At 38.9% G+C, this 23,064-nt stretch overlaps 1 protein-coding gene across 2 annotated transcripts in view; it reads right to left on the bottom strand.

The window, feature by feature from the left end:
• The window catches only part of PAK3 (p21 (RAC1) activated kinase 3), a 277,117-nt gene that overhangs the window by 21,178 nt on the left and 232,875 nt on the right, over nucleotides 1-23,064 (bottom strand). For both annotated transcript variants that reach the window (XM_082377247.1, XM_082377246.1), the window contains 5 exons: nucleotides 8,801-8,849; nucleotides 8,375-8,487; nucleotides 6,270-6,387; nucleotides 4,756-4,855; nucleotides 4,054-4,250 (listed from right to left, as the gene is read on the bottom strand). In XM_082377247.1, the coding sequence (XP_082233373.1) occupies nucleotides 4,054-4,250; nucleotides 4,756-4,855; nucleotides 6,270-6,387; nucleotides 8,375-8,487; nucleotides 8,801-8,849 (577 nt within the window). The remainder of the gene's footprint in view (nucleotides 1-4,053; nucleotides 4,251-4,755; nucleotides 4,856-6,269; nucleotides 6,388-8,374; nucleotides 8,488-8,800; nucleotides 8,850-23,064) is intronic.

Below are 23,064 nucleotides of genomic sequence, written 5' to 3'. Positions count from 1 at the left end.
TTTTTGACAGCGTTGCTGGAATGGTAAATCAAAGAAGGCCAGGGTGTGTCAGCATTTCAACAAAGTGACTCATGATATTTTTTTTAGATGAAAAGGAGAAATGTGGGCAGAATGATAGCATGCTCTTTTCTGGTTGAACAACCATGCTCAAAGAGGGCTGATGAAGAACTGGTTTCAATATAGACAGGGTTCTACACAGGGCTTGCCACAGAGCTTTGTATTTGCTCTAGGCCTTGGTGTGGGAACTTGACGTCATTTGTTCTTGAGGCTCCACAGATGATTCCAGTGTCCAACCAAGGAGGAGAACCACTAGTACAGGATAGGTGGTTCACATACTATCCTAAATACTACTTTTAGCCTTCAGATAATTTCTTCCTGATACCGATAACTGTCTTCCAAAGATCCGGTGTTTGATACGGTTTCACAGATGCTTAAAGCAAGGGTAGAAAGAGAACACTGAAAGTTCATCTCAACTAGGATAAAGGTCTGGAAAATTACACAGCAAAAGGGCTTCATCCACAGGGTCCAGGAGGGACCTCAAGTGGATGTCACTGAGACGTTTCACAAACACCAAAATCCCTCAAAACCCATTGACAAGAACAGCCCCATTATGTGGAATGCCAAGTTAAGAAAGAGGCACTCTCTTAGTGCTGAGCAATAAAAACAACAACAACAAACCAAAGATTTGTTTTATGGAAATGATTGTGCCTCCTTATTTAGAATCAGGTCATTATAATCACAGGTTTATAAAAAGATAACTTCAAATTAACACAAAGGTTGGGGAGATGAGCAGTGTACCAACGTTTGATTTGCATATCCACAGGGGAAGTTCGATTTTAACTCCAGTCACTTTGGCAAACAAAAAGAACAAGGCACTTGATTATTGGAGGTTTCACTAAAAATGTCCGTGGGTCACAGAACAAGGCATCCAAGGCCAATTACGTTGAGTGCAAAGACTTCAGTGAGGAACTTGTCTCCTCTCTGTCTCTGGAAGGGTACCAACCTCATAACATCGGCACAGTTAATAACTCTCTGACCTTTAAAAGGCATTTTATGAGCAAATTAGGTCAATTAGTACAGAGCAATTTACATTAAAAAAAATCCCAACCGCTTTATAACTGGGGGGAGGGGGGGAGTCACTAATTCCTTGCATCAGTGGTATGTTAACAGGCAATATTTCAAGAGGGTTTGCTCAGTTCCAACGGACGCCAACAAAGACACAAAAAAGCCACAGTGAAATGCAAACAGCCTTCGAATGTACAGCCCCAGATTTTACCTTTAACCTCTGCTGCTCAGTGTTACCTGTTCATGGTCATTTATACTAAACTGTGGAGGACCCTCCACTCCTCAAAGGGATGTGTGTATAGTCAGTGTGGAAGGGAAGTTCTTGGGGGCAAGTGGGGAATCCAGAATCCCTTCATGAATGGGTAAAAAGTATTCCAAGGATCCTTTCTCACTTTTCTATTGATATATAAATCCCTTCCCCCATTCTCCTTACAATGAGCCACACACTGTGCTAGGTGTTTACATGCATTATTTCATTTAGTTTTCACACTAACTCTGTAGGAGAGATATTGTCCCCAATTTACACACAGGAAACAGGCTTATAAAGGTTTTGAATGACTTGCTGAAGGTCACAGAGCTGGCAGGTGGTGGAACCGAGACCCACCCAGTTTTGCTTGACTCCGTGGGCCAAATGCTTCTCATATCAACATGCTAGCCTTCACTCTACCACTCTGTCTCCCTTCCACTGCTTTCCTTTTTTCCTCCTCAAAGCCTAAAGAGGTGGATGAGTGGTGGTCTTGGAAGGATTTTAAAGAAAGAAGGGCTAAGCCAGTTCTCTTTTATACCTCTCCCAAAGTTCTGCGATTTTCTATTTCCCCACACATGGCCTGGTCACCAGGATCCAAGAAAACACAGGCTTCCAACAGGGTCATGGTATATCTTTTTCTGTCCAATCTCTCCAGGGTTTCAGTGACTACATTTTTCAAATTCCAAATAAGGGCATAGAGCCGGGAACATTGGCTTTCATTTAAGAGAACATGAGGACAACATATCTAAAATCAAAACTTAAAAGGTCCTTGTGGCGCCTGGCAGACAGACAGAGGGCCGGCATCATAAGGACTTGGTGACTGAGTCATTGGAGGTTGATCACACATGGAGAGTAAATCCTTGTCAGTGGAATTCAACCGGGTGGTCTTTCTGACGAATCTTTGTGTTATAGCCTTAATGTAGGCTTCCTGAACCTGGTGTCTTGTTAATCTACAAGTACTTATTTAGATACAAGGCTGTGGATCCTAAGAGACAAGCTGTTAATTATTAGCTCTAATCCTAGGCTAGAAGATGCCCATAAAGATTAAAACTTGTTTCCTTTTTTCTAACGATTAACAGCCTAGCTGAAGAGCGATCAACTGTAATTGGGGAACGAAGAAGGTAATAAATGCATTACTGAGACCAGTTGCTTTACAGAGCCATTGATTTAATCCTTAAATTTTGCAGGTTGTAAATTACTCATTAGAAGGCAGAAAGCAAAATAGCCATAATCCGTTTAGTGCCTCCAAACTCCGAAGACTTAGAGGAGGAAATCCATGGAAACAAGAGACCTGATGTGTTCTTTCACTGCTACTTCTTAATGGGCAAAGGTGGTTAAACAATAAGGACAAGCCCATGCAATTATCCTGATGCACTGGTCCATAGGTCAGGGGTGGGCTTGATTCAATTCATGGAGGGCTGACCCACAAACGGTGGGAAAATGCCCCTTCTTTTTCCACTCAGTCACATCGCACCTCCAGATTGTTTCATGAGACCAGAGCAATAGCCCATAGCATTCATTAGGGCATTCACTCCTATCTGTTATTTTCTAATCAGTGCCGGGATTAGGACAAGAGGCCAAGTACCAGAGAGAAATTAGGAGGGGGCAAGGAGGAGGCCGTCCCCCTCTCCATACACGGGGAACGCAGCTCCCAATTACAAAATGTTCAACTGCAAAATAACTAGATAATTAGTTTGTAGGTTTCTTTACATGTACAGAAAGCCACATATATTTGGCTTGAATATGGATCTTATAAGCTTAATGTATAAACACTTAACCATTTACTAATGGTTTTTGTATACTAAGGGTAAAATTCAATTTCAGACTCTTAGTGGTAATGAAGCAAACAGTATGCAAGATGCCTTTGGCACTGGCATTCTGCACGGGTTTTGAGATCAGAATTTGAATCAGTGCGTATTTCCTTTTCTCAATAGTGTGATGCCCTTTATATATTGGGTATATAACACAGCTTCTGGCTCACCTTTAGGCTTTATTCAACGAAACAGCTACTGGCTCACTTCTGTACTGAGCAAGCATCTCTTTCATGCTCCTTTGCCTTTCTCCGAATAAAGATGGTGGTGGTAGACTCCAAAACGGAGCTTTTCTCTTCGTAGAAGTAACCAGACCGCGTAAGAATCAAACCTCTGATTCTGCAGTAGCAAACTGAGTTACCCAACACAAACGATTTCCATTCATTTTCTACTTGACAGTCTAATAAAGTTTGTGATTTCACCAGGCTGGTGCTGTGTCTATCTTGTGTTCCATTCACTACCCACCATGCTGCTGTTGCTTAATAAATCATTACTGATAATGAAACAAAATCTAATTTAAAAAATTATAGCTGTTCTGGAAATGTGTTTATTTACTTCGTTAAAGTAATTATAAAGTGTTTCCTAGCTGGATCATTTAACCATGGCATGTGATAAAAATACTGTTTTCTTCCCACATCTTGCTTTAACAAAAAAAGCTACATTTTTTTTAACAGCAGAAAGTTATACTAAAGAATTTTAAAGACCCCTGGCATTAGAAATAGTGATACCGAAGCATTTGAAAAAACTGTTGAGACATCTTAAGACAAACAGGAAATAACTCATAGTAATTTTGAAAATTATAGCTTGAAGCTTCTATGTCACTTGTCCCATGAAAGACCCCATTCTGGTCACTTTTAGTGGAGACAAGAAATGACATTTGGCTTTTTCCCTTTCCTGGGGATGAAGTACTTGAGTTTTCTTTCGACTTACCCTGAGTGGATTTTCATTAAGGTAAGGGGGTTCACCTTCTACCATTTCAATCGCCATAATCCCCAGAGACCAGATATCAACTTTTGGACCATAAGCTTTTCGAGTCACCACCTCAGGTGCCATCCAGTAGGGAGTTCCCACCATAGTGCTTCGTTTACTTTGCTCGGGGGTGATCTGGGCACAGAACCCAAAATCAGCTGCAGAGAAGAAAAGTCAGTTAAAATCAGCTCAAATTCTTTTTCTTTTACAAGAGGTCACTTTCAGATACGGCCATACTTTCCTTTAGTTAGACTCTGAGCTTCTACAACTGCCTGGCTCATATCCTTTTGTTACCTGACCTCTCAGCTGGTCCAGATTTTAAACGGGTCTGAAATAACCGACTGATGTGATGTCATTTTTACTAGACCTCAATCTGGTTCCCTCCCCACACTGTTCCCTCTAACTTACAGAATCTTTTAGTTTTCTAATTAGGTATTTGTCATCCAGCAGATGGAAGCCATTAGAAATTCTGAACTATCGAACCCCCTAAATCTGGTCACGATCTACAGGAACACAACATTAGAAAAATTCTTTACCTCAAACTGGGCTCTAAATGCCTTCAAACCGATCACTTTCAATAGCCCTTTTCTTCTCAAGATAGACAGTAAAAGAGTAGAAATCCCCTGACACTCTCTCATATGCCATCTGAACCATAATACCTACTCAATTTAACAGAGCCATCCATCCCAAGGAGAATATTGTCACTCTTTATGTCTCTGTGGATCACTTGGTTTGAGTGCAAGAAATCCAAAGCTTGGAGGCACTATTGAATCAGGAAAAAAAAGTTCTAATTATATCACAAAAATTTGTTTAGATGTGCTTCATTTCTAGATAAATTTTGGGCAAGGGTATAATTTTATGTTGTTGGGTGAAATAAATTACTAAAGGTTTTCAATGCCATTTTGAAATCATGTTACCATTTACATCAGCGATGCAACTTAGCGTTATACATGTGAAAGCTCCCGAATCAGACTTGGACATGAAGAGTGATGGTGTGATAAGTAGCACTGAATCGTTAATACAGCCAAATGAACCAATTACTATAATCATACTTTGACTTACTTATCTGGAGGATATGGATTCAGCTTGGTCTTTTACAGATACAGTAAGCATCTGCATCTGTGGTATGATTTCATGTAGTAGGTCTGGAGTGGAACCCTGGAATCTGCATTTAAAACAAGTGCCCCAAGCTATTTCTGATGGACCAACCGCCAGGTTTGGGAACCACTATCTAGGCTCTGAAGTAACTATAGGTACTTGTTTGGAAATGGCTTTGCATTGTAATACTAAAAAACGGAAACCATAGGCTAAAGGTTGAAGAATCCCCTGAATATTTTAAGTTTGATTAATTGCATGAATAGAAAATATATGTGTTTGGTGCATATGTGTGCATACTGGGAAGGAGGAAATTTAAGCGAACAATTTAAAATAAAAAAACAACGAAGGACTAGCTGGAAGTATTTGGTTTTGTTTTACTATCATTGATTTTCAAGTTTCAGTGGGTCAGAGTTCCTCCTTGTGTCTATAGAAAACCTCAACGAATGGGGTAGAGGGTAACACCCAAGGTGAGACTCCAATGAGGAGTGTTTTTTTTAATATTGAAAAAATTAATATAATAAAATATCCTTCGTTTAGCTTGAAACTAGGGATATGCCACTGTTATTGGAAAAGAGGCAGACACAGACTCACTGGAAGGCTCCAAGGGAGGTGAAGATTGTATTATGGAAGCAACTACTTTCTGGACTGAGGGAGGACCTTGTTTAAACTGCCTTCTAGAAAATGATTGGATTATAATGTGGTCTATATTATACATGTACTACATTGCATATGCAAGGCAAAATAACTGTCATGTAAAAATTCCCCCCAGTCAGAAAGAAGTTCCATGCCAACATTACTGTTTTCCATAGTCACCAAGACTCCAGCATGCAGGCTTAGATATGGCACCTCGTGAATGGCATAATAGAACTCAAAAAGATCCACAGCAAAGCAACTAAAATAAACAAAGGGGCTGGGGAGGGAGGGTTAGGATTTAAATTGGAGTTAAGATCTTCAACTGTTTTTTAGTACAAAAGATGTACTATTGCTCCTTTGATGTTACAAACATTCTGAATAATCAAAGATAAAAAACTGTCAATCTTGGTGTTCTCATCAGCCAGAGAAATGCTCTATTTTCTTACCTCTCTGCAGACGGCTGCTATCTGCCCTTCATCCATACAGGTCTCTGTGACCACATCAGTCAAAGAGCCACCAGCCAAGTATTCCATGACTACCCATAGTTCATCACCCACTAAGTAGCTACAAGGAGAGAAGAAAAAGACGTTGACTCAGGCCTAAGGAAGTAGAGACCCTTCTATATTTCCATTAAGAAGGCAATGTGCAGTTAGTCTCTGCATTCGGTCATATTACATAACAAGAGGAAAATATCAATAATGCGTATGAGACACTTCCTTAACGTTAGAAGAGACTATGCATGGAAATCAAAGGATCATCAGATAAAAGTGCACCATGGAAGGAAGGAAAAGAGCAAGGAGGCCTCTGGTGACTGACTACTGTCAATCCTTCCACTGTAAAAAGCTAGTTTCAACGAACAGGATCAGTGAATAGCCCTTCTGGATAACTCAAGCCACAGTGTTGACTTCTTGGACTGAACTGCCCCACGGCATACAGTTTTTTGTGTTTTTTTTTTAACATCTTTATTGGAGTATAATTGCTTTACAATGGTGTGTTAGTTTCTGCTTTATAACAAAGTGAATCAGTTATACATATACATATGTTCCCATATCTCTTCCCTCTTGCATCTCCCTCCCTCCCACCCTCCCTATCCCACCCCTCTAGGTGGTCACAAAGCACCGAGCTGATCTCTCTGTGCTACGCGGCATACAGTTTTACAGGATAATTTATTCAGATCTCAGCATTATTTTTGATTCTACTCAATTAATTACTGAAATCTTTTCAGGTAGTGGCTGAATCAAAGAGAATCAAAGAGACTCATGTTGGCAATGGATTTACTGGGCTGAGGTCTCAGTTCTGATAGAAGTCAGTTATGACATGCCCATTATCTTTAAGTAGTTATTGAGGGACACAGCCCAAGTGATCAAATATGGAGAGGCAGGTCACCAGAGCAATGTAGGCAAATTCAAACCCCTGGGATCATCTGAAGGCACTTTAGCAGTATGATCAGGTCTCTCTCTTCCCCTGCTCAGCAAGAGAGAGAAATTGCAGTGAATGGAATGACCCCAACAATTCTACCCTGCCCCCAGCTTGACATCAGTATGAAGCAAGCCTTTCTATCGAGTGGTGCTCCAACTGCAGTGCCCATAAGACTCACCTGGGAAGTTTGTTCAAAAGGAAATTTCTCATTAAAATTCTCATTTCATAAAAATGAAATACCTCATTAGTTATGGAGAGCAGCCTAGAAATCTGCATTTTTTAGAAATGCAGTTTTTACAAAATTACAAAAGTAGAGTGAAGTCACTCTGCTGCAGACGGTCCCTAAATGGCACTTTATGAAACCCTGATTTCGACTATAAAACCTGACCCTCCTTCGTTTTGCCCCTCTTTTGCCTCCTTCTGTACCACTGGTCTACTTGGCACAAAACACAGAAAGCAAGATCTTAAACTCACTGAGGTTGTAGACCTGGTCTTGTTTCCTTTGTATCCCCCCAGAGTACACAGCACAGTGGTGCTAAACAAACACTTATTGAAACTGAATGAGACAGATGTTAAACCACAACTGAAGAGTTAGTGCTGCCTTTAAATGCCTATTAATAACCCACTGCTAATACCACTGATGAAAGAGACATTAATTACCCGGTCTAGGAAAAAGGTTTGAGATTAAAGTCTCAACTCCCTAGACCTCACTGTCAGTTCATCACAAAACACTCATTAAAGCAGGGCCATTGTAGTCTGCCTCCTTTACTTAGATAGCCAGAGACTGCACTGGCTCCAAACAAACACTTGATGAAATGTTTAAAACACCACAGCTCTCTCCTATATGCAATAGTCTATTTCCTGGCAATAGGGGGTCACGATCCTCAAAAGGAAATTACACAAACTGCTCATGTTTAGAAGCAAGACCATAAAATGTGACTTCAAATGTTTAATGGGTGGACAAAGATAACTGCGTGCAAGTTTAGCAATAGATCTGATACTCAATATTTTGTAGCATTTGAGAACTATTTGTAGAATGGATGCTAAATGAATAGATCCTAAATAAAAATAATTGGCCAAGAAAATGATATCCCATAAAGAAAACAAGTACATGATGAGAGAAAACACTTACCTATCTAAATAATTAACAATATTGGGGTTCTTATTTTCCCTCATGACCAGAATTTCATTAATAATTAATTCCTTTTTGGGTTGCTGTTGAAGGTTCATCTGCTTTATGGCCACCTGAATAATGATTAAAATGCAAGAATGAATTGCCATCATCTGACTAAACACAAACATCCATATTTTTTGGCAACAGAGTCAGGCATACAAATTCTTTATTTTACTAAGCTCTTTCTCGATGCCACAAACCCACGCTCCTTTTCTTTGGTCAATCATGAATTCGTCATTCACTTCAGATACTTTGGACACCAGCGAAGTAAACGTATGTCAACCCAGTGCTACCCAGTTTTTCAGGCACAGATGCCATCAAAGAGGAATTCTGATCGATATGAATAAACGAAAGTAGAAGTCAGAATTGAATGTTAACACTTACCTCTTGTCCTGTGGCAATGTCTAGCGCTGTATAAACAGTACCTGATGCCCTGTGAAGGTGAAAATGATCAAATGAATAAGCAATCTAAGTGTTATCAATATATTTTCTTTGGAATTATATGTAATCATTTTCAGGAGAGGGAAATCAGAAAACTCAAGATTAAGGATGAAGTACAAAAGGAACAACCATTTTGTATAGTAATTGCTCCCCAAACTATCATGATGTATCTCTTTTGGTGGGCCAGGAGCTCCAATCAGATTTTCTGTGTGCCACGGAACTAGGCAGTCATAAATTGAGCAAAATGGCCTTGTTCCTTTCAGGAAACTCCTGGAATATTTTGAACACTCCTTGGATGTTGCACAACCAACACTGCAGTCCTTGATTAAATACTTTAGGAAAGATTATATCATCTTTTGCTTAGGCAACCGTAAATTAATCTTTGCTTTTAACATATGGACAGAGTGGCTTTTTTCATATATTTCTAATTCTTAAGAATATCTTCATCTAACAAATTAATCACTCCCAGTACAGGTACTTACTGCACTTACCTGTACTGGAGCTATACAAAGCAATACCAATGTGGCTTTATTGTTGAGCCATTTTTTTCTTTTTGTTAAATTTCGCAACAGCTTCTACGCTTAGGTTTCACTCCAGCCCACTATTGTCTTAAAATCTATCATTCCTTAAGTCTTAGTAGTACTCATGCTTCTATTCTAACTTCAGTTATGGGGTTCCCTTGCTTTGAAAATAGAAATTGTCTAGTAAAGCTGAATTCCCAGTAACTTTCTGTGAAACACACATGCATTCTGAACCACCTCCCATGAAAAAGGAAAAGCCTAGTCAATTGCATTGAAACATTTGTGGTGAATAAAGGAATTAGGATAGAGATCAGTTCTATGATTCAGCAGGCATTGTAATGCTGCTACGTTAAGATCTAAACTTTCTGGTAATTGCTGTTTCTCCTTTGCTTTCTATTTATCTCCCTTGCTGTTTTGTTTTCTGAGTCCAGGAAGTCTTTCCTTATGTCACCCATTTCCTTGTTATTCTTCTTCCTTCTCCCTGGATCAGCCAAACTACTTCTCACAGGCCTAGGAAGTTTACATTACCTGCTCCTAGGGAATAAAATGGGTGGCGTAGTAGAAGGAATATTTGACTGCTAACAGAGATCGGAGTTCTAATGTTTGCCCTAATATCAACAAGCTATATGATCTTGAGGTAGTCACTTCCCCTTTCTGGGTTTCCGTCCCCTCACTTGGAATATAGTGATCACAGTAACAGTGAACGTGTATTGAGCATGTTGTGCGTGTCAGATACTACGCTAAGAACTTAATCTTACGCAATCCTTACCATGTTTCTGTAAGGCAAGTGCTTTTACCCCCATGTTACACACGAGGAGCCTGAGGCTCCAAGAGGTTAAGTAATCTGCCCAAGGTTGTATAGCTTAAAATCTAAGTCCATCTGACTCTCTGACCTATAAAATACAGGAAAGGGGCTACTTCGTTTGTAAGGTTCTTTTATTCCACGGTCTAGAATCTAAGAATTCTACTGCCCTCCTCACACCCTCGGTGTGGGTATTTAAATATCTATTGGAATGAGAGTGAAAAATCACACTTAATTAACACATGCTACCTAAATTGGGTAATTTCAGACATTCCTTAGGATTGAGGCTTATATTAAACAAATCAGTCTCAATTTTATGTTTGAGATTCTGGGTTCAGAGCACATAGTTGGTGCTCAAGAAGTATTTGTTCAGTGAACAAACTAATAAAAGTCTTTTCAAGCAAACATGTAATTGCAATAAAACCATTCTTTTCTGTGAAGGAAACATTTCTTCTACTTAAATCTACAGAGAAGCTATCAGACATCCCTGATTTCAGGGGCCAGTTTGTGATTTGTCCTTCTGAATTCAGAATTGCCTGGGTTCAAAGGAATAGATCACCTCAACCTGGTGTGTACTTCAGCTGCATAAGCCCTGAGCAACTACTTAAATCTATTTGCAGAATGATTCAAAAATGCCTTTACTTGGTTTACTCCTATATCCGTAGCCAACTTGCACAATTCCTTCAGAGGCAAAAAAAGTGATGGCATCTGCAAAATGAGCACCTATCTCACTGGGCTACAGAGAATCGAATGGCACAATCTATATAAGCATTTAGCCTTGTGCCCAGATCAGAGCTGATACTTAATAGGGTAACTGCTATTTTTAAAAATTTTAAATTTTATGTCGAAGTACAGTTGATTTACAATGTTCTGTGAGTTTCAGGTGTACAGCAAAGTGATTCAGTTATACATATACATGTATCTATTCTTCTTCAGATTCTTTTCCCATATAGGTTATTACAGAATATTGAGTAGAGTTCCCTGTGCTCTGCAGTAGGTCCTTGTTGATTATCTATTTTATATACAGTAGTGTGTATATGTCAATCCCAAACTCCTAAAGGTGGGGGGAGATGGCAACTGCTATTATTATCATTTGTTGCTGCCACTGCTGTTACTGGTTTCACAGTAAAGGAAGACTGATTTACTGAGTCATTAGTTGGCCCTTCCCAATCTCCCAGCCAAAACATCCTTGCTAGTGTCTGCCCCTATTTTCAAAAAGGACAAAGGCCAAAGCTGACCTATTTGAACACTTTTTGGAGCTCCTCCGTCCTTCCCCCCCCCCCTTAGGAAAGTGGTTTTGCCTTTTTCTTTAAGTATGGAATGTCTTTATCAAATGAAGCCACACGCAGCAACCCTCAATATAAAATGGGAGCTGCTCAAGTTAAAGCTAGGGAGGGAGGCTCCAAATTCCTGCCCAAGTGGCCTTCCCCTTATTCAACCCCTCTGCACCCCCCACCCCCAAGTCCATTTCCACTGGCCTAGGAGCTAAAATTGCGATCGACTTAGAGTACAAGGGGGATTAGTCTTTAGCATCGCCAGAGCTTTACCTTTCAAATCCTTGGTTTTTTTACTTCCCACCTCCCTCAGCATTTCATTGTCTTAAAATTGTTAGAGTACTAACCCTGGAATCCCAATAGCCAGGGTTTTATGGCATTCTGTGGTATAGAATTGCCACAAATCCCCACTCCACAGGAGTTTAAAGACCCTGCAACTCTAGAACATAGGTTATTAACTCAAAAACGAGCTTTTCTCCTCACTTCCCCTTCCTCCACCTTATTGCATATATGTCCTTGTTGGGTGGGAACCATTTCCCCCTTCCCCCCAACTCTTGTTCCCAGTCTTATAATGGTGATATCCTCCCCTAGCCCACTTCGCACCGCCTATCCCCACACCAAACGTGTTGTTAGGCATTTGGAATTCACTGCCCTGACCAATAAGTTATTGATTGGCCCAACTTACAGCCTATGTAGAATCCTCAACACAAATGCACAAACTCAGGTATGAATTCGCAGAGTAGAACTTAGTGTCAGCACTCCTAGCACTTCTCTGCACCCCAGTTCTGATGCCTGTCCGTATTTCAGCAATTTAAGATTCAACGGGTATAAATGTGAATCTCTCTCATTCTCTTATTCACCTACTAAAGCACTCTTTTTGGCCACTGAGGGGTTAAGGAAGTAGGCTTCATCCCCATCTACTCAAACCTCCCGGGGTTCAAATCCTGCACCCAATTCCTAGTTGTGTGATCCTGGGTAAATAATTTAACCTCTCTGTGGCTCAGGATTAAAGGAGGATTAAATGTGTACAGTGTTTAAAACCAGTTCTGGCATATAGTAATTGCCTAACAAATAAGAACAATAATAATACTTATCATTATTATTAGGTTAATTGCTACCTAATATATTCATTAAGTTCCCAAATTGCAATCTGTGGATCACTAGAAATCTTTTTAAGTATCTGGGAGTTTCCAAGATATCTTGGTGTTTCAAATTCATAACAGAAATTTGATATTTACCTAAGATGAAGCTAATTAAAATATCACATACATTTCCTTTTAGCTAGAATTATATCAACTTGTGATTACAATACATATCTCATGCTGGTCAAATTCTCTAAGTAGCAGTTATACGTTTTTTGTTTTTTGTTTTTTTTTTTGCTTAATAAAGTATGGGAAATAAACTATAATAAAATATAGTTTAATAGTTATTTTTATTCACAATGTGGAGTTCACAGAGACAAATAATTGAAGGAGTCCTTGGTGGTGAAGTTGGGAAGTACTCTCCTTATAATAGGTGATGCACAGTAGTGGGTACTCCCAAAGAAACAGTCTTTGAGCCAACACGATGCCACAGTAATTCCCAAAAGACAAGTTTTGCTACAGCTGGGGTATGTTGAAGTATCTCAATGGGTATCTTTATAAAATCTGTCAGTCACTTTAATAGAAAAAAGTCAGTATCATGTAGCACTTTAGGCGGTAAGGATGGCAGAAATCAAACTCACAAAGATGGCAGTTAGAACTAATTCTCTGGTGTGTTGGGGCTGGTGTGCTAAAATGGTCAAGATTGTCAACTTGATTTTTATGCCATTTAATTACATTGATCCCTTTTATCCTTCACTGCGGGCTTCTGATTGTGGTGGCTTCTCTCGTTGCGGAGCACGGGCTCTAGGCGCTCGGGCTTCAGTAGTTGTGGCACACGGGCTCAGTAGTTGTGGCTCGCGGACTCTAGAGCACAGGCTCAGTAGCTGTGGCACACGGGCTTAGTTGCTCCATGGCATGTGGGATCTTCCCGGACCAGGGCTCGAACCCGTGTCCCCTGCATTGGCAGGTGGATGCTTAACCACTGCGCCACCAGGGAAGTCCTTCACTGTAGTTATACTGAAGCCAGATTACTATAGGGAGAACATTTGTTTACGATGGGCATTTTGTTTATTCCAAACCTCAGTCCTTCAGATGGCATAAAGAAATCATGCCTTATCAGGACTCAAGGGAATACAGAGATCATCCAGTTTAACCTCCTCACTACAGATGAGAAATCTGAAGCACAGAGAGTTGGGGGGCATGCCCAAGAGGACACAGCTAGTAAGCAACCAAAATCTCCTAACTTTGAGCAAGAGATCTTTTGGTGAACCTATGAATTCAAGTATTCAATTCAATTCAATCATAGTTCAGTGAACTATGATTCAAGAATATTAAACCAACAGATTGCTCAACCGTTGGGCCTCAGCAGCAATTACAGTGTGATATATACTGCTGGGTTCTTGGCATCACATTAGATGCTTTATCAACAGTTTCTCCCTGACCTGGCCAAGCACTTAATATTCAAATGGAAACACTGGCATCTAGCCTAAAGGGTCCAGAAAGAAACAAACAATTCACTATTTCTCGCTTTTCCTCCCAAGACAAGTCGGTTTAATTATCAGTAATCTTCATCAGGTTTTGATGTTTCCTGCTCAGAGCCAATGTCAAGCCATGATCATGAGTAGCTGCCAAAGCAGCAACATGGTAGGACTTATAATTTAGATAAGTCACTCTGATTTCAGCATAGAAATATTGATAGATTAGAGGAGGGAAAGAAGGGCAGGCCAGTGGGGCTAGGAAGAAGCTCATGGTCTGGGAGAAAAAGGAAAGGGCAAGAGGACTAGAGGGGCTCAACGGGGTCCGAGGAGAGCCTCATGGGAATAAGAGTGAGAGAGCCAGAAGGATAGGGTATTATTCAAGTTTAAGGTTTCATAAGTATAAATCTGGTGCTAATGAGATCACAGTCAGGGAATTAATCCACATTTAGGTTGGTTATTTTTTACATCTACTTTGACTTCTACTGCTGCTGCTGCTAGAAAAGGTTGTATCATTTATTGAGCCTTACTTTCTGCCTTCTCTCTGTAAATGCCATGAGCTCACTTAATGCTCATCCTATACAACCCTATGAGGTCAATTCTATTATCTTCCTTCTACAGATGAGGAAATTGGAACTGGGAAATGGTAAGTAGCTTGCCCAAGGTTACACAGTTAGAGCCAGCAGCTGAGCTAAAAAATCCATTGGTTTAATGTAAAATAGATAGCTAGTGGGAAGCAGACGCTTAGCACAGGGAGATCAGCTCGGTGCTTTGTGTCCACCTAGAGGGGTGGGATAGGGAGGGTGGGAGGGAGACGCAAGAGGGAGGAGATATGGGGATATATGTATACATATAGCTGACTCACTTTGTTATACAGCAGAAACTAACACACCAGTGTAAAGCAATTATACTCCAATAAAGATGTTAAAAAAATATACTAGTACAAACAATTAGAAAATTCAAGAGAACTTTTAAGTAATAAAATTAATAAATTTAAAAAACCCAATATACTGTAAAAAAAAAAAAAAAAAGCATTGGTTTGACTCCACAGCCCATGCTCTTAACAACCATTTCATGTTCTGTTATAGATCTTTAGCATTTTTACAGCAATGCTAAGTGCTAAGTGCAAGTGTGGTACTTCCCAAAGCCCACGTTTGTATCTACTATGCTAAGCCACCTCCCTAAAATATTTCTCTTGCCTCTAATTTTCTATTCGCTTAGTCCATGTGCCCCCTTGGGAACCATTTAGTTTGTCCCTGGGCACGATAAGTCTGATTCCTTTGGTATAACCATACAAGATGGTTCTTCCGTTTTCTGAATCAATTAAGATTGGTCATGTGGCCAAGAGTGAAGTGGACCCAGAATTAGTGCTTAGGACTGGACTTTATCTTCTGCCGGGTATTGAAGATACAATTACTCCTTGTAGGTCCCTATGTAGAAACTGTCTCACTATATTAATTCGCTTGATATAAAAATATATAGATATATTTTTCAATGCTACCATACATTTACTTGTTTTCTTGAGACATATGTCCTTTAGGGCTCCAGAATGGTGAGGAACAGCGTTACTACTACTTGCAATAACTCTGCCAGAAAGGGAAAGATTCAGAGTGTTTTCTATAATTTGCCACTCAATTAAAAACTATCACTAAATTAAAAATAATAAAATTGCACAAAAAAATCATGTTATCTAAGTCCCTTTCTAAGTACGCAGAATGTAGCGAGGGCCAGGCGGTATAGTCTTTAATTACTAGGATTATAAATAGGAACAGGGAATTTTTTGTTCTTTAGCTAGGGCATGACTTTTCCCAGAGTATTCATGATCATCTAATTTTAAATAGAGCTGTAACACATTATGGGTGTGGTGCCAGGGAGCTCAGTGGATTATAGTCCGGTGATAATGAGGCCACATTTACAGGCCTTAATCCCTGGAAAGGCCAGCTAACCCTCAACTACTCACTCCAACATTAAGTCTAAGCAGCTGTTTCCCAGTGTGTGCCACTGGTTTCAAGAGGGCCTAGACAGGAAAGGGGGGGCGGGTGGCTTAATACAAGCTCATTACTATGGCTGGAAAAAACAACTTGAAGTGCAAACTCTGCTAATGGTGGTTGATTGAGTGGCACCATCTTTCTTTACAAGGGACAGCACACAACACAGGGCATTTAAGAGCATTAAGTAGAACAAAGAGCATCTTCCATTGCTCCATAAACATTGTTCTTCACAAATGCTAATGTATTTCCAATCCCCTTCATCACAAAGCCTATTATGAAGCTCAGACTACATCTATTTAGTGCCTCATAGCTGTGTTCTACCTTGTACGGCCCAAAATAGATCCGATGAGGAAGCAAATACTTTTGGGGTGGGTGGTCTCACCCAAAGAATCGCTTCTGTAAGCACTCTAGACACCACTTCGGCTCTTGCCCATAGTTCCTTGAGCAAAGAAAAACAAGTCAGAGCACTTTATTCTCAGCACTTATCCCTGAATTCTATGCTGTACACTACTTTGTCAGATTTGCAAAACAAGCTGTTATTCATCAAGTCCTTTAAGAAACAAGTTTCAAAAATATTCATCTTCCATATGGGAACTTCACATTAGAGTTAAGAAAAAGAGGGCTCCTCACTGAGTAGCAGAGATAAGTCTGAAAAATATCTAACATGATATATTTACTTTCTCAAGCATTAAAACTAAAATTAATTTAGAGGGATGGGGATTGGGGGCTTCCAAAAAATGTTTGTTTGCCATTACTGATGACTTGGTCGTATCATCATTCTACATAATGATACGATTGGCAAAGACCCAGATGTTAGACAAAAATTCCTTTGGTCGGATACATATCTTTATGCATAGGAGGAAAATGATTTCAAGAAATGCTCCCACTGTCAGTTGCTGACAAATTTAGCTGCTTGGTTGATCTAATCTATACGAAGAGATACTACATGCAACAAAGATACTTTGGCGTAATACAAACATGGGCTATATTGACGAATGGATTCTTCAGGATAGCCTTTTGTTTTGACACATAATTTCTTGTTAGAATTCCTTTCTTAAACACTTTCCCCTTTGAAGATCAGTGGATCAGTGTGGGGACAGCTTTTATTATAGTACTAAAATCCCACATATTTGAGCACGGTTGTGTTGAGAGTGTGGACAAACAGGCACCCTCAAACATTGCTGGTGGGAGTGTTAAATGGAACAACCTCTATGGAGGGCAACTTGGAAATGAAAAATGCACATATCCTTTAATGTAACAATTCCACTTTTAGGAATTCATCCTAATGATAAATTCGCATATGTATGAAATGGCGTGTCAGGATCTTCACTGAAGCCTTGTTTATAGCAGCAAAATATTGGAAACAAACTAAATGTCTATCGATGGGGGCCTAATTAAATAAAGTATGGTACATCCAAACAACAAAACACTGTGCCTCTGTTAAAAAGAATCAGGTACGAACATGGAACCATCTCTAAGACATAGGCACATAATAGAAAAGGAGATATATAATGTTTTAACATTTGTGTTAAAAATACATGCATCGCGTGCACGCGCACACACACACACACACACAAAGAGAAATGTACCATGTATACCCAAATACAAGGTAAGGGGCTCTCCCCCAATTTTTTCCTCAGGAGAAAAAGGGAATTGCCTTGTATTCAAATCCTTATAAAATCGCTCATGTAATGTAGTAATTCTCCATATCCATTTATTTTTATCCATAAAGTACAGTTTAGGAGAGATACATTAGGTTGAAATAGTCTCAATCAATGCTAGTTTTGGACTCTCATAGACAGTATCTGTCAGAATTGGAAAGAAATGATGTAAATAAATTATTTCTAAAGGTGTTACCTCATAACTGCAGGTGTTAGATATCATAAACAAGCTTTTTAAAGGTCACTTTCAAATTAATGCACTGAAAAGGGCTCCCAGTAGCCAAAGATGGGACAGTTTGACCATCAAAAACAATAATAAATGAGATTAATTGAAACAAACAGAAAACATAAAAAACCCATGAGTTTATACAGATATTTTTTTAAATAAAAGAGAATACCATCTTCTCCCACTTAAAAAAAATCAAAACACCTTTCATTGGACACTTTTGGAAGTAGCTTGGGTACCAACATCTTACACTGAAAACTGGCAATTTAAAAATTAAGCATTTATCTTGATTTCCCTGTATGAACTATATTTCAGGGTAACCAAAGACTCCCTAGCTGAAGAGACAAAGTTCTTTTCAACAAAAGTATTTTAACTGATAAGTGTAGAAGGAATGATAGAATTAGAAAATTGCCATTCTGTAACCCCTCATGAAATAATTGATTTGGGCAATAATCATCAATAGATGAAACCATCAGATGAAAGGCTGACGACAACTTTGCAGTGGAGGGGACAATCACCCACTGAACCTTCTGATCAATCTACTCATCACTAAAATATGGGACAATTAGACACTGTACCTCCTGATACAATATAATATGAAACATATAGCACCACCACCTATGAAGAAACCTTGCCAAAAATTGAACCTCAGCCTAATTAAGCTTCTAGATCTAACTGTCATTTATAGGAAATACAGGAAATATGGGAGCAAGATAAATGGCATCAAATGAAACTAATAGACAAATCCAGAAAGTGTATATTCTACAAGATGCTGATGAGTTTCTTCAGTAAGTCAGTGGTAGTGGTAAAAGAAGGCAGATGCTTTAGAGTACAGAGACTTAAGAGACACAACCAAATGTGATATGTGAATCTTTTTTGGATGCTGATTTGAACAAATCAACTATACAAACTGCAGTTTTGAGACAACTGGACAACTCTGATTATTGACTGGGTGTTAGAGGTTAAATTTTTATATATATGCGTTATAATGGCATCGTGATTAGATTAAAAACATTGATAAATGTTGAATTTGGGTGATAAGAATATGGGAGGTCCTATACTATTTTCTCTACTCTTGCGTAAGTCTGAACATTTGTAACAGAAACTTTAAAAAGTGATATAGTAGAAAGTTACGTTGTGAAGATTTAAATATACACCTACAGGACAGATTCGGAAAACAATCATCTTAATGTTGGATAAATGGGTAATTGTAACTAGGAATAAAATATCCAGGCACAGAATCATTCAAAAATAGATTCAAAAATATTCAAAATGTAGATTCAAAAATATTTTATCTCAAAGATCTTAGAGGGAAGTCAGATGATGTACTTAGCTAACTGCTGGGGGACTCAAAAAGGGGCTCTGGGATTACAAAAACAATACAGATGCAGAGGCAGATTTGGAATTATACCGCTCGTGAAATGTGAGAGTAGAAAAATCTCTCCTAATTTATATATGACTTTATACAATGTGTGGTTTTAAATATGTAAATAAGGGTGAATTAACAAGTTAAACATCACAAGTAGACATTCACCATTTAATCATATATCTGATAGTTTGTGTATTTAGGTGAGTTAAAAAACAGTGTGCCACCTAATATTTGAGCATACATGGTATGTGTGAGCGCACATGCACACGTGTGTATGTGTGTGTGTTTGTAGGGGCGTGTATGTGCGCAGAGATTCTATGAAAATATTACCTACGAAACCAGAAACAACATCTTTCTGGAAGTTTCCTTTGTGCAGGGTAACTGGGAGGCTGAGGGAAAAGGGTTGGAGGGACACTTACTTTTCACTGTCTACTCCTCTGTACCTTCTGAATGTTATACCATGTCCAAGTATTATCTACTTAAAAGAATTAAACTCAAACAAACAAACAAATAAAAAACCCCACAGTATTGCTTGTATCTCTCAATTTGTTTCATAACACAGCCCCAACTGATCTTTCTAGCATTGTATCCTGTTAATTCCCCTGCCAAACTGTACCTTTGACTGTCTATAGAATTGGAATTCTTGATTTAATTCTTCTGGTCTTTTTGATACTCATTCATCCAATACTTGCTGAGTATTTACTCTATGCCAGACATCGTTTCAGGCCCTAGGGATATCAAAACGAATGAAACCTACAGTCTGAAGCGAGTGTTCATTTGGTTTTCTTCAACGGAAACTTCCCATAATCCCAACTTGTTAAATCCCACACCTTCTCAAGTCACTATTCAAACGCACCCTCCTTGAAGAGTTCTTCATCATATCTCCTCCCTGGCTATAAATGATCTGTCCCTCCTCTCTGTCCCCATAGCTCTTTATAATTACATTACATTACTTACTGTATTTTGCTCTATATAATAATAGTAACTGTGGGTGTGACTTTTACCCCTAAAAATAACTTATTGTTTATGGAGTCCTTCACTATGTGCCATGTACCGTGCAAAGCACTTTAAATACCTTCTCTCATTCATTTCTCACAACCTTATGAGGTATGTGAATTCTGCTTACAATGACAGAAAACTGGTGCTTAAAGAAACTAAATAACTTGCCCACAGCCTTCTGATTTCGGAATCTGGACTCTGTCTTTCTCTTCAAATTTTCCAAAAATTCTCCCTTTATTCCATCATGGCTTTCAAAGTTTCAAGCAATTTTACATGTCTAGACAAGCTAAGATATAAGTGGTGTAGACATGCCCGTGCGGATCAAAGCTGTAGGACTCAGGACATACACAGAAAAGATGAGTTAGGGCTGGGGTAGCCAGAGAGAGAGATTCATGGGGGAGATGACAGTGAAAAGAGTGTGTGGATAAAGTATGGGGGGAAAGGTACACGCATTTGGGAGTAGGGCGGACATGCTTATTTCTCGATACAACTTTCCGTTTCTCCCCATCAAATGTTCAGAACCTGGTTCTTAACTACTACTCTGTACTACACATAGTAGGCCCTCAACAAAAGTTCGCTGAAGGAAACACGTTATTTGTTAAATATTTTTAAATATTGTTAAACCATTTCCTCTGAGCTGCTTCCTCAAAAATATTTGTTTTATTATAATGTTGAAGAGAAAACAAATAGAAACCTCAAAGAGAAAAAGAGTCTGTTGTTCAGTGCATTCTCATTTAAGGAAAGACCTTAAAATGAATTCAAATATATTAATGAGAAATATGTTCGGACAGCTGCCAATGTTCGTGAATTCAGCCCTCTGTTACACAGCTACTGCTTATTCAGGGATTACACAGGTTTGCCAATGATAGCTGTTGACTGAAAATAAATATTTAATTTTGCTGTCTCACCCTACCTCATTTATTAAACAAGTTCTTTTATATAACTATCCTGAAGAGTGAAGATTCTTTAAGTCTCCACCAGATGTATTTCTGACAAACTCATATTGTCAAGTTAATGATAATTTGGGGGGTACCGGTCCCTTTTTCTTTCTTTCTGTTTTTTTTAAAACTTTACATACATCTGCTCAAAATATTTAGATTTGGTGGCCACGTACAGAACACTTTTCACAGCAAACCTGATGAAATAATGTCATTTTTAGCTTTCCACTCACAGCTATGGCCTCAAATGATTAGACATGCAATTCTGAATTTGATTTATGGAAGATGAAGCCCAATTCTCTGGCCCCAGGCCTGAATGCTGGGATGGCAGAAACCCACACTGGAAAAATTTTGTTTTCCAAGCAGATGAGGGTGATTAATGGAGAGGTTCCTCTCAAATCCGGCTCCCAAGAGTAAGCTGCTGTGCTCCAGGGAGCTAAAAATGGAATACTGGGGCTGATTATTCCGAGCTCCAAATGATTACGGACATAGGTTTGAATGTCACCGTCAATGAAAAGAAAAAAAAAACTCTATAAATTGAGAGTAGAGACTAGTTTATCTAACTTGGTCAATAATTCATGGGAAAATCCATTGAGAGCAACTTAAGTAAAAGAAAAATTAATTTAAGTGGGTTCTTTTCTGGTCTAGAGAGAAATAAATCAATATTTTGCTCATTCTCTTTAAAAATTAAGAACAGAGAACAAAAATCTACTAAAAATGCAAAAAAATCATAATTCGTTAATTAAATAAATGATAGAGTTACAGTAAATAAATAGATTTAAGTTACTAGCTTATATCTTAAAAAGCTACATAATTACATCTTGATTTTATATTATGACCATTTTGGTTGGGTGCGTGTGTGAAAATGGCAGAAGGTGAAGCCAACATGGATGAAAAAGACAGACACAAATACCTAAAGGAGAACAAAATCAGATGTGGTGAGGCTGATCTAGTGATTATGAGAAACAGTTAAAGACACACTGCAAAACACAGAGACAGAGACAGAAAGAGCAAGATACACATGTATATACTCATGAAAAGACAGAGGACAGAGGAAAGGGAGAGCTAGAAAGACAAACATTTTCGTTAGTTCAACAAATATTTATTGAGGCCAAAACAGATCCAGAGAGACGGGGGAAGCAGACAGGGGAAGTTCTGTAAATCCCTGAGCTTGGCCAAATGAACTCTGATTGTTGATCGAAACTGTACAAAACTGTTTTGGGGGGATCCACCAACTGCCACAGCACTGTGCTAGACAGTAAAGGCAACAAAAGGATAAATCAAAAAGACTCCCCACCCTCTAAGGGCTTATTTAAAAGTTGAATGGGGTCTAGGAGTGAACTCCCTGCTGGTTTCATCATTCTTGAAAATGATGAACTCGCTGGGAATATAAAAGAGACCTTTCTGCAGCGGCAAGCAGGATTTCTCCTTTGATTTTTCATTTTAGATTATAAAGGCTTTACAAAGGTATGCAGAAATAGAGAACTTTCCTTTTGCACCTTCAGAGGTCAGAAGCATAAATAACAACCAGGAGGGGAAATCTCTTTGGTATGCCAAGTTGTTTGGCAGCCTAATCTTTGCTCTTGGAGAAATCTGTCTTGCTTCATTACCTAGTATCTCCCAGAAACCATCTCTTACTTTTTTTCTTTTCTAAATTCAATGATATTTTTGGCTCACTTGGGTCTAAGTGAGAATGAGCAATCAAAACAAAATTATAACATTTTCCGCTCCTCAAAAGACAACTCCGAATATGAAAACACTTTATGAATAAATAAATAGCTCCCATTTAAACCTACAACTAGGGCAGTGTTGTCCATTAGACATATAATGTGAGCCATATTTTAAATTTGGGGGAAACTATATTTTAAA

This window comes from Balaenoptera borealis, assembly GCF_965194805.1.
Source record: "Balaenoptera borealis genome assembly, chromosome: X".
Lineage (NCBI taxonomy): Eukaryota > Metazoa > Chordata > Mammalia > Artiodactyla > Balaenopteridae > Balaenoptera > Balaenoptera borealis.
The sequence above is the reverse complement of the archived record's forward strand: the minus strand, read 5'-3'. Positions and strand labels throughout refer to the sequence as shown.